This window comes from Pseudochaenichthys georgianus, chromosome 22 (genome assembly GCF_902827115.2).
Source record: "Pseudochaenichthys georgianus chromosome 22, fPseGeo1.2, whole genome shotgun sequence".
In the NCBI taxonomy this organism is placed as follows: Eukaryota; Metazoa; Chordata; class Actinopteri; order Perciformes; family Channichthyidae; genus Pseudochaenichthys; species Pseudochaenichthys georgianus.
The window spans coordinates 3,307,228-3,320,158 of record NC_047524.1 but is presented as its reverse complement, the minus strand read 5'-3'; the positions used below and the strand labels follow the sequence as shown (position 1 = coordinate 3,320,158).

Below are 12,931 nucleotides of genomic sequence, written 5' to 3'. Positions count from 1 at the left end.
CGGATCCATGGCCTTGTGGGTCGGTTCTGGAGCCGGAACCATGCTGCTGGGGCCAGAACTGGGGCTGGAACCATGGCTGTGTGGGCCGGTACCGGAGCAGGAACCATGGCTGCTGAGCACGGAACCATGGCTGTGTGGGATGGTACTGGAGCACGGTACCATGGCTGTGTGGGCTGGCACTGGAGCATGGAACCATGGCTGCTGGGGCCTTTACTGGAGCCCAAATCATGGCTTCTGGGCCTTGGCCTGCTAGCCTGGACCTGCGACTCCTTCTCTTAGGAGCCTTTTGGAGGCTCAGTGGACCTCCACAATCCAGACGAGTACCCGTGAACGGCTCCTGGACAGGAGCAGGAAATGGGGAAGAAGCAGGGGTTGACTCCAGACGGAACACACCGAGACGTATGGTGTCAGGTTGGGAATTGAGAGGCAGGGAGCTAGCATGCCTGGGGCTAGCAGGCCGGGAATCACATGTCTGGAGGAAGTCCATAATCCAGCCAGGTAAGAACCTCAATAAACATGGTTTCCCTGTTTCCCTTCCACCAATCATAGCAGCAAGCCGATAAAAAGGTAACATTTTGTAATTCCACCTCAAATGGATCATCTGCTGGGTCCATTTCTGGTTAGATCCTTCTGTCAAGGTGAGTGAAGCAGGCAGGACCCAAATGCAGATTGAACAGAAAATACCTTTATTTCAAGGTTACTAGGTGACAAACAGAACACTAAGGTTACTAGGTGACAAACAGAACACTAAGGTTACTCGGTGACAAACAGAACACTACCCCGTGAACAAGGATCTAACAAAGACAGACAGAAAAAACAGAACTTAAATACACACGGGACTAATCAAAGAAACAAGAGACCGGTGAGGAGGGAGGAGAAAACACACGGGCACCAGGTGAACACAATCAGGAAAACAGGTAGGAGGGAAACACAACAGACAGGAAACCAAAGACAGATCTAGACAAGACAAAACACAACACAGACAGATCGTGACATTTAGGACGCGTCACTGTGGCACTCTATTATTACATCATTTGTCTTCCTCTTTCAATCCATAAAGTGTCACAAATAAGCTCTACATGTATGTGTGCCTATTTTAAACGGCAGCCGATAGATACTCCTACTTTTGTCCCACTACACTAGGTTTGCTTGTCAGAAAAGTCTCAAATTATTGGAGAGAACACTGGAGGCGGGATGAGCATCTACAGTATGTCAATAACAGCGAAGGTGCAGTAACTGATTACCCATCAATGTTCAGACAATAGATAACTTATGAGATGCGTCATCTATTCCAGGATGTGTGATAACACAGCTTTGACATTTACAAGGTACTGTGGTGAAAGATTTCAATCATTGTAAACATGCCATATATACACGGAGGCGCCATCTTTGAATAGTATACTACCACTCACACACATACAATAAAGTTAGCATTCACAGAACATGTGGTGCCAAGCTCCTCGTGGCGCAGATGGTACAGAGAGAAAAGGAGAAGATGGAGGGAGGGGAGGAAGGAACCAATAAAAGAGGTCTGTGACACCTCTCTCTCTGCCCACACTAAAGCTGCCCATTATCTAATCCTTCACACCATGGATGGGGGGACAGGGATGGTCAGACAGGCAGAGAAAGCAAGACATACAGTAGATGCCAGAAAAAGAGAGGCCCCAAACGTCATCGTCGCCAAAGTTGTGTTCTGCGGCGGGAAAACAAGGCATCATTGTACTGCAGGGGTGATGGAACTGCTCTCTCTCTCTCTCTGTCCGCCAAGCCTGACTCAGAGTTACCAGGGCGGCCAAGGCAGAGCCGGGAAATGCCTAAACTACCACTAAACCCCTAAAGTGACTCTAACTCAACATGATTACAATAGCAGGACAGAAGACATTCAGGCTCTTACCTAAATTACGATCTCCAGTGTTATCTGACCAGAAAGATAGTTTGGGGTTTTATATGCTCAGCTGTTGACATAGCAACTTCGATTTCTGCCTTACCACCAAAACAATGGAGTTGGAATTGGTGATGCAAACAGCCATACATTAAGAATACGTTTTAAAACAGACTTGTCTTTCTAGAAACAATGACCAGTCCTGGAACTACTTTTTAACGATAAATAGTCCCCATTATAACTGGATTAAAGTGTGTACTGTTGATTATCACTAGTAATGGAAATGTTACTGGAACAGTTGCACATATTCTTTGCTCATGCCAGCATAACAATCTAAATTCAAGTTATCGACATCACATTGCACGAAGCAACTAATGATAAGTGGGAAAAAGCGTTTTTTGGATTTGGGTGAACTAACTTAAAAATAAATAAATCACTTTAAACTGGTTGTCCATGGAGCTAAACATGTGAGAGTTCAAAACGATATTAAGGAGTGTACATATGGGCCAGAAATAGAGATACAAAAGCAAGAAGATACTAATGATGGTCTGAGCGCCAAATGACATAGTGACATCTTTCACCATATAAATAAATCACTTCTATTTCGGCATCTCATGAACCTCCTGCATCTTCTGCTTTATTTTAAGCAACAAATCAATGCTGTCACTGGAGCTTTACCGAAAGATATCTTTGAGAAAGTATGAACAATTCAGTAGCTATGAAACGACGTATTGGAAGCTGCAGAAACAAGGTCTGCTGAACACATAATGTTTAAATCATCCAGAAGTATCCTTTTTGAGACGGTGGTGGGGAAACTCAGAACAGAGTCTGTTGGTTTTGACAGAGGTTCACCATATAGCAGGGGCACGAGACAGAAGTCCACATCTGGAATGAATTCAATCACCACACTAAAACTGCATGCCAGGCTAAAAATAATGCAAATCCTTGCAGAGAAGCAGTAGAACATTGCAATAAGAACTTGTGTTACACAACGTCTTGAAAGAGCAATAGGTGGTTGAGGACTTAAATTCCCACAGTCCACATTAATAATTGATATCACGAACTGAGCAGGGTAAAATCCCATGGAAAGGCTCGATAGAGTTAAACACACGTCATGTGCACACACTTAAAACCTGAGAGAGAAATAACAGTAAAAGCAACTGTGTGTGTGCGCGCGTGTGTGTGTGTGCGCGCGCGTGTGTGTGTGTGTGGGCTGCACAACGGTAACGTATTAAGGTCATGCTCCCGCCTGTGCAAAAGGAAGACTGCTGAATGTCAGAGGTATCATGCATGTGTATTCAGTTGCAAAGACAACAGAAGAAGAGAGAGGAGAAGGGAGAGTCTGGGAGGAGAGGCAGCGTAGAAAGAAATGCTAAATATCTCCAGTCCTCCCATGACATTCTAGCTGGAGCAACCAACTTCAACAAAAGGGTGTGAGAGGTGAGGGGGGCACGCAGAAGGACTACACACACACACACCTGTGCTTGCTTAAACAGCAGGTAACACACTTCTTGTTGCAGAATTCCTGAATAGAAAGTTGACACCCTCGACTGAAGGACCAAGACACTCATCTCCACACACATATGTCCAACATAACCGGACACTAGGTTTAACAGTATACATGTTTGCTATGCAGATAAAGATGAAGGGCTGCCCTCATCACCTTGATGCAAACTTACACGCGCAGGAAGAATAAAGGCACACTTGCGCATACTGTAAATTCTTCTCCGTGATCCCACTGACAGACCAGACCCAAGCAGTGTCACAGAGACACTATATATCTCCGACAGCCCATGATCGAAAATAGAACCGTCAGACAAAAACTGAGAGGGAGACATTACCAACCTGCTCTTTCTGTGGACATGCAGCCCACATGGCGCCTTGTCTGGTCAATCCTCTTTCTGAATGGACCACTAAGACACTCTCTCTGAAGAAGAGCAGATACCGATGAACACACAGCTAGTCCTGAGCTCCTTCCCCTCTGTAACTCAGGCAGAGAAAAACTAACATTGAACTCGCTCCAACTCCTCAGGAAGGGAGGGTTCTGTGAAACTAGTCTAGACCAATCACAGACGCGGGTTCTTCCCACACACTTCTCTCATTGGTTGTAAACAAGTTCTGGAGTTTTAGTGAGGTAGGAGGAGACCTCTGGGTAGAAAATAATGACACTGCCCCCCTGCCTATTATCTCATAATTTCACACACTGTTACTTTCTCACTCTCCCTGTATGTTATCATTTGGCCATTGTTGGTTTATCTGGCTTTTTTCTGTCCTCCATAACATTTGTATGTCTGCATGCATGTATGATGAGCCTTTTATTGTTTATCTGCACACCAAGCAGTACAACTATTTAACACTTATCTTATTTTATGATAAGGTTTTAAAATAAAACACATTATATGGCCCATATAGCCTACGCATTTTTTTTATTTTACAATAACAACAAACAATAACGGCAACACTTAGATGAAGTTGTGTGTACCCATATTAATGAATATGTCAGCTGAATGCGCTTTGATCTAATGAAATATACACTCATATCACACTTGTAGTGAAACACCATTCATTAGTCTTGCTGCCAATCACATCTCTTCCTCCATCTTGTGGTGGAAGAGGGGTACTGCACCCCTCAAAGACCAAACCGTTACAGCTGCCAAATGGTGTGTTCTTCCCTATGACAGACAGGAAGGGACTTTACCCTGGGCAATACTAACACACCCTGGAAGCAGAGTTCAGACAACATGACACCAAAAACACTCCCGATACTTTACCAGACACACTCCTGTCCTGAAGCACGTACACAGGAACCGCAGAGAAATAGGGCTGACACCATACCAGATGTAATGCTAGTACAGAAAATGCAGTGATATAAAGAGAGATAAAAAGACAGAAATCAAGGATGAAACCATCAAACATACAAGACACAGTTTACAGCCATAAAAAGACCGAGCAGAAAAAGCTCTCCTGATAAATACATCTGTGACATTTCTGTGGAAATACAAAATGTTGCTGTTATTACCTCCTGTTGTCCCAGAAAGTGTCCAATTTTGCAATTTCGTCGATGTAAGTAATACATTAATTCGAGCTTGTTTGACTATTATCTAGTATCATTGAAATGTGTTGGTTATTGGTTCATAATTACACTTCATTAAGTCAAATCCAGACGTCTTAATCAGTGATCCTCATTGCCTAATTAGTACATCAGTATGGGTGTAATGATTATATTTGTCATAGCTGCTGCTTTCAATCCCAAAAGAGTCACAGATTAACTCTACATGTGTGCCTATTTTAAATGGCATTAAACTTCTACTGTTGTCCCACTAGGTTTGCCAATAGTTAGTTACATAATTCAGGTGTCAAAGGTTCATGTTTCTCCTGAACATCACATACACACCACTCACACACACATTACAGCCAGGAGGCACATTACATGTTGCATGACAGCCAGATACATACCAGATGTGATGAAAAGGTCTCACAGAAGCTTTGACAAGTGTCCCGCTTGTCGTTTTTTTTTCTCCCACTATTAGGATCTCCGGTTCTCTCTTTCTCTAGTTATCTGTTTGTCTCTCTCTCTCTCTCTGACACACCCACGTCATGATTCAGAGGTCATAAACATAATGGCATCTGCCCATAAACACGGCGCAAAGGGCAATAGATAACAATATGTTAAGCATGAATGAGGATCACCTCACTTCAGTAAAAATATATGGCATTACTGCAATTTAGAAGATGTTAACACCTACCTGTAGATTGAAATGGTTTGTTTTCTTCACTTGTAAGGACTCCAGCAAGTGGTTCATTCAGCCATTAAGAAATAACAGTAACAAGGGCTTACAGTCGTATACCCACAGTTTGATCGACTTTGTTACGATAGCAGGATTTCAAACAACTACATTTCCTGTTGAGTTAAGACTTAAATCAGACCTTTCGACATCTTATCATACAATGACTGCTTTCTAGCTGGTTGAAGATACTTGGAGAAATATCCATGGCTGAATAATTTACCCACTTTTACCTGGTTCCTGTTGTTTATATTTACAATTAAGTTTTATACCATACCAAGAAGTTCAATCAAAATGGAGGAGAAACGTCACATTTTGTAAGAGGTAACTTTAAAGTATCAGTATCTGCTGCCTCTCTCTGACTAGCACAACTGACATGTAATGAGATTAACCTTATATCTCATATTTAAATACATTTACTCAAAGATTAAGAACATAATAAGAAACAAGATGTTAACTTTTTGTTAGAGATATCGTAATTTAATGGGACAATATTCATTTACTTTCTACAAGCACTTATCTGAATGTCTTTTTTAAAGATTTTAATAATGTCAGCAACAATGATTATTAATCAGTTTAAACCCTATGTTATGAAGTTTGCAGAGAGCCTTTAGACAAGCCTATAAAAGTACTATTTCTGTTAGTGTGCTGCCTTTGGCAAATCAGCCAATTATCTTGCTAGATATTGGAGGGTGATGTTTATATTCTGGTTTAGTATGTTACTAACTCTTCTTTGACCTTATCATACATTATGCAACTGTTTGTGGCTGAAATATTCCTGTACTCCATACTGTGAATATATAACAGTGTGTCTGAATACAACTGTATTCAATGTTCTTTGCAAATACAGCCATACAGCACAGCAGGCAGGATTTGATATCGTCATGGTTTCTGTTCTCATACCACAAAGGGAACATCTATTTTGGATTTTCATCGGGGTGAAACAAAGGGTCCAGCTCTTACATATAAAGCATCATAGATTAAATCCCACTGGGAAACAACCTGTACTTTCTAAGCTTTACCCCAAAGGGCTCGTTAACCCTCCTGTTGTCTCCGGGTCAAATCCGACCGGTTTGTACAATGGGAGCCAGAGCCTTTTCTTATCAAGCTCCACATTTGTGGAATCAGCTTCCAGTTTGTGTTCGGGCGGCAGACACCCTATCCGTTTTTAAGAGTGCGCTTAAGACCTTCCTTTCTGATAAAGCTTATAGTTAGGGCTGATTAGATTCAGCCCCTAGTTTTGCTGATATAGGCTTAGTCTGTCTGGGGACATCTTACTTCTTCCTTCTCTCTGTCTATACCCGTGTCCTCTCATGTTCCGATTAACCCAGCTTCCCCACATCTCTTTCTTTTTGGTGTCTATATACGCCGGGATCCGGAGTCATGGATGATCCTGCGGTCCTGTGTCCTGGATCGCGAGCCCTGGATCTTGAGTCGTGGCTGTGGTCCTGGATCATAGGTCCTGGATGGATATCCTCGTGGATTCATCTTCCTATTATACACACATGCATTTACAAACATTTGGACTACCTATGTTACAAATGTATTATCTTTTCAATTTACACATGGCATCTATTGCACGTCTGTCCGTCCTGGGAGAGGGATCCCTCCTCTGTTGCTCTCCCTGAGGTTTCTCCCATGTTCCCTTTGAACTGTGGGGTTTCTCCGGAAGTGTTTCCTTGTCCGATGTGAGGGTCTAAGGACAGAGGGTCTAAGGACAGAGGGTGTCGTATTGTCATACTGATATTCTGTAAACACTGTGAAGTCCAAATGTAACATTTGTGATATTGGGCTGTATAAATAAACATTGATTGATTGATTGATTGATTGATTGATTGATTGATTGATTGATTGATTGATTGATACTACTTTCATCAATCATAACTTTTTTGTTTTGCATTCGATTGCATTAAGGCTTTATGATATCCTTCCCAGTAGACATTTGAACATATACAATGGCTGATCACCACTTTCATTGAATTTTGGATGATTTAGTCAACTTTGTAACACCCTTGGTGTTCCCGCTCAAAAAGGACTGCCATGAAGAAAAGGAATTGGTAACCATCCGGATCAGATAAAACACACACACACACACACACACACACACACACACACACACACACACACACACACACACACACACACACACACACACACACACACACACACACACACACATAATCTAGATGTGTTCCCCCCCCTCTTATGTGCCCAATCCCCCCCATGTGAATCACACCTGGCACACACACACACACACACACACACACACACACACACACACACACACACACACACACACACACACACACACACACACACACACACACACACACACACACACACACACACACACAATTACTTCTACTAGCCTGGAGTTGCATGTCCCACCTCGGCCTGACCTTTCGTTCTGTCCAATCAGCTGCAAGACCAGCTCCTCTCCATCACCACCTGACCTCGACTCCATTAGACACCATCTCACACTCATAAAGTACCTGCCCTGACAAGGAACTTCACACGTCCACACCTACACACATTTAAACACACACATGTTTATTCCAGGTTAAACAAACATGTGCAGGCTGACGCAACATCCTGCAGAGCGGCAGGATGGAGGGGAAGAATCAGGAAAAGGAAGTGAGGACCAGAGAACGTCGGGCCATCATGGAGGGGAGAGGAAGTTCAGTCACTGACATGGACGGAGAGATAGTGTTTAAACGACAGCGGGGAAACAGCTGACTCCAGCTGACAGCTAAAACCCTAAACCACAGTAATGTCACAACATCAGACACTGAGCACAAGCGCTTCCTGTGTATCAGAAACACTTGCCCTTGAAATACCTCATCTCGAAGGGAAGAATTATAAACCTGCTTACTTATGGAAAGTAATTCAAATAAAGCAGGGGAAAAAGAGAGGAAGTGGAGAAAAAGGAGCAGGGGAAATTCTCTTAAAAGCACTTTACACACACACACACACACACACACACATAATCTAGATGTGTTCCCCCCCCCTCTTATGTGCCCAATCCCCCCCATGTGAATCACACCTGGCACACACACACACACACACACACACACACACACACACACACACACACACACACACACACACACACACACACACACACACACACACACACACACACACACACACACACACACACACACACACACACACAACAATTTCACACATTTCCCGCTCTTATGTGCCCCTCCCCCCACATGGACCACACCTGGCACACGCAATACATGTTCAGTGTCTGTTCTTTGTATATTTACTTCAGTTCTTCATGTATACCAGTAGTCTGTACAATATTTACAGTTTGAAAAAGGGTGTTCAATTAAAGTTGGTGATGATTAATGGTTTTTGTGTTAATGTAATAGCAGTTAAAACAGGACCGGTCAAATTTGACCGCGAACACCAAAGTAAGGGGAGGGAAATAAAGAAAACATAATAATAATATACAAATCAATTTTAGAAGCAAAAGCCAGATAGAATCTTATCATTTTTACGACGATGACTAAATTGCTCTCTTTGGGGAAAGTGTATTTTTCACACCTTGAAGGATCAGCTGTGAAGCCCCACTTTTGGACCGGGTGGTGATTGGATGTCATGCTAATAAAAAAGACTCACATTTGGGAGAGTTTTCTGAAAAGTGTCTCCTGTTTCCCGAGATGCTCTCTGTTAAACAGATTGTCTGGTGCTGGTGAGCATTAACGGCTTGTCATCCCTGCCCTAAAGTACCTGCAGGTGGCGTTGCAGCACTGGGCTCAATGCGGACTTCCACATCACCCTCACTTAGGCAGCACCACTTCACCTGTAGGATGTTTTGATCACTATAATCTGGACTCACACACTGGATAAGCAGTATACACAGAGGAGCAGATTTGAAAAGCCAGAGGGCATTTCTTTGCCTTTTTAAACTTAACTCTACTTTGATAATTTCGACTTCTATTTGCATGATTATGTTGACAAGGCGTCGTTCATTCTTTGTTATTGTGACTACAAAACTCTCTCCGCTCCGTGATACAGTATTTGTTTTCTCCGTGGTTGTTGTTTATCCCTTTGTGTTTGAGCGCCGGTGCCCTTTTCATGGACAGATGTTCACAGCTGCTTCTGCCGCATCATGAGGACCTGCCTCTGACTCACCGTCACATGTTGCCGGGTGCAAGACATCCACGGATTCACTGTTTTGTTTTTGTCTGACGCGCAAAAAAAGGACACGCTGCTGGTGATGGGAACTCTGTGGGACTGTAAACAGGATTCTCATGTTTCATTTTTCCTAAAGCTTTCAGCTGCTGTGGTCACTGAAGGAAAGGACACAGGAGATCACTTGTTTTCTTTTTTAGAGAATAGATGTTTGGGCTGAAGTTTTACGGCTGCAGCTGTTTGGTGATGTGTAGTTTACACACTTTTACAATTAGTTTCGCACCTGCCTCTCTGCTCCAGACATTGTAGTTGTGGATCATTCATATCGACCTATAGCCTCATGTTTGTTTCAGACTCTGGACCGGACTATCTTCTCCCTGGATGATCTCTGAAGTTCTTTGTCCGCTAAGTATTGTGAGCCAAACCTCTTTTCAACGTGCGCAAGGATCTTGATTTTTACGCATGGCTGCCAACCTTTGACATTAACTTCCGCAGCTCAAATGTTGACGATGGGATTAAAGGGCAGCACCAAGGGTTGCGAGGAGTCCCAGACCCGGGGTGCCTGCAGCAGTCAGGGCCAGGCACGGCCCCGTAAATAACCGCGCTGACAGCATGCCCTCTTGGCCCAATCTCTCGGAGTTCCTCTCCCATAACTGTTGCTGGGAGGAGACCATCAACGCAACAAGAACCGCTGAGCTGCCTCCTCTCAATTATTACTCTATTCCCCTGCTCACGGGCATCACCATCGCCTGCACGCTCCTGTTTCTGGTCGGGGTGACAGGGAATGTCATGACAATGTTGGTGGTCAGTATGTACCGGGATATGCGCACCACCACCAACCTGTACCTGTGTAGCATGGCCTTGTCAGACCTTCTCATCTTCCTCTGCATGCCACTGGACCTCTACCGTATGTGGAGGTACAGGCCTTGGCGCTTTGGGGCCGCACTCTGCAAGCTCTTTCAGTTTGTCTCGGAGTCATGCACTTACTCCACCATCCTGAGCATCACTGCTCTGTCAGTGGAGCGCTACCTGGCGATCTGCTTCCCACTGCGCGCAAAGGCACTGGTTACCAAGAGGCGGGTTCGTGCCCTCATTTTTCTTCTCTGGACAGTGTCTGTAATGAGCGCAGGGCCCGTGTTTGTCATGGTGGGAGTGGAGCGTGACATGTCGCCACATTTTAGCCCTGAAATGAATGAGACTGGCTACGTCCTGGAGCCCGGGGACACAAGGGAGTGTAAGATCACGCACTTCGCAGTGGAGTCAGGCCTGATGGGGGCCATGGTGTGGCTGAGCTCTGTTTTCTTCTTCATGCCGGTCTTCTGTCTCACAGTGCTCTACAGCCTCATTGGTCGTCGGCTGTGGCAGAGACATAGAGAGACAACCATCAGCTCCCGTGTGGCACACCGAGACAAAAGCAACAGGCAGACCATCAAGATGCTGGGTAAGTTCGGAGAGCGCGCAAATTACGCAGCTTGGTATACAAGATGAAAAAGCAAAGTTTACAACTACATTTTAGCTTGGTTGCAACTGTTGATAAAGTCATAAACTTGTATTAATTATACCTCTCTCTCTCTCTCTCTCTCTCTCTCGTTACTTCTCATCCTCCCCCTCCCACAGTTGTGGTGGTGCTTGCCTTTGTCCTCTGCTGGTTGCCGTTCCATGTGGGTCGCTACCTGCAGTTTCGCTCCCTTGACGCACCCTCCCCGCTGCTGTCTCTGGTGTCCGAGTACTGCAGCCTGGTGTCCGTGGTCCTCTTCTACCTGAGCGCCGCTATCAACCCCATCCTCTACAACACCATGTCCTGGAAGTACCGGTGCGCAGCGGCACGTCTCTTCGGCCTGACAGACAGCCAGCCGCCCCGAAGCCGAACAGCCAGCACCCTGAAGGGAGACGGCTTGAACGGCTGGACGGAATCCACAGTCAGCTTCTAAACGCCTTGATATAATTAGAAACACTGTCAGTCATGCGCTAAAAACATTGACTTAAAGTCATTATTCCTGTCAACAAAAAAAAACTGCTCTGTACATGAGCGAGGCAATTGTTTGACTAAAGAAACAGAGGATGAGAAAAGTGGTAATCACCAAAAAGCTGCATGCCTCTATCCACTTTGTAAACCTGCATTCATATAATTTCAATTTCTGTTTGTTGGATCGTCTCAGCAAGTGCCCTGAAGTATTGATCAACACACTCAGCAGCATTTCATAAGCTCGACTGGTGGAGTGCAAAATACACACCAGCCAAAAGTGCTTTTATTGATCCAAATGTGAACATGCCCGTCTACCCTCACATAAATAAATATAATAGACGTCTACAATTGCCTTATATTGTATTCATACTCTGGATGACAAGGAAAGCACTGTAGAACTTGTGGCACTGCTCTGTACTCCTTCAGAGGGGCAGAAGTGCAATGTGTGCGTGTGTGTGCGTGTGTGTGTGCGTGAGCTTGCAGGGGCATAAGAGAGGCAGAGAGAAGTAATTCAAAGTGTGTATTGTATGCCAGGTGTCATGTTTTGAAAGGTTTCTGTGATGTGAGCGTGTGAATATGTAAAAATACTGTTATGGATGTGTTGACATACTGAACGCCCTGTATCTTGGAAATTCAAGTCCATGCTTTGTTGATGCTGCCAAAGAGGGCCAATCGAGAGTGGAGTCTGGTTCATGGGAGCCACACTGCAGGTCGATTTTAGGGTTGTTAGATAATATACACAATGCAAACATTTTCAAGACATTGTTACGTCACGACATGTTGTAATTATACTCATTCAAGCTGCAGGCTCTGGTCTATTTTGAGAAATCTTCAGAATAATTCTGGACAATTTAGAATGGATAGTAGAGTGTGCCTGCATTCAGAAAAAAAGTGTTTTCCATTGTCTTACAATGCTGTTAGTGGTAGTTGCTCATTTTCCTCTAATTTATCATTGCATTGATTTTCTAAGATATACTGTTTAAGCAGTTATCATAAAGTAACAAATGTTTTAACAAGTATAAGGCCCCGTCCACACAGAGACGGTATCAGTTGAATCCGCTAATGTTCTCTATCTACAGACGGTTCGTCCGAACGAGGCCGAAACGGAAACGCAGATTCGGAGCCCGATTCCGATCCACTTTGATAACGGCT

General features: G+C 44.1%; 2 protein-coding genes across 2 annotated transcripts in view; one reads left to right on the top strand and one right to left on the bottom strand.

The window, feature by feature from the left end:
- pld1a (phospholipase D1a) overlaps positions 1-3,864 on the bottom strand; it is a 56,434-nt gene extending 52,570 nt beyond the window's left edge. Inside the window, exon 1 of the mRNA XM_034111466.2 lies at positions 3,728-3,864. The gene's annotated coding sequence lies outside the window, so the exon portion shown is untranslated. The remainder of the gene's footprint in view (positions 1-3,727) is intronic.
- A 6,090-nt stretch (positions 3,865-9,954) lies between these two features.
- On the top strand, positions 9,955-12,472 carry ghsra (growth hormone secretagogue receptor a). The gene is made up of 2 exons (XM_034111815.1): positions 9,955-11,254; positions 11,431-12,472. The coding sequence occupies exons 1-2, from the start codon at positions 10,426-10,428 to the stop codon at positions 11,742-11,744; spliced, it is 1,143 nt and encodes a 380-aa protein (XP_033967706.1). The 5' UTR covers positions 9,955-10,425; the 3' UTR covers positions 11,745-12,472.
- The last annotated feature ends 459 nt before the right edge of the window (positions 12,473-12,931 follow it).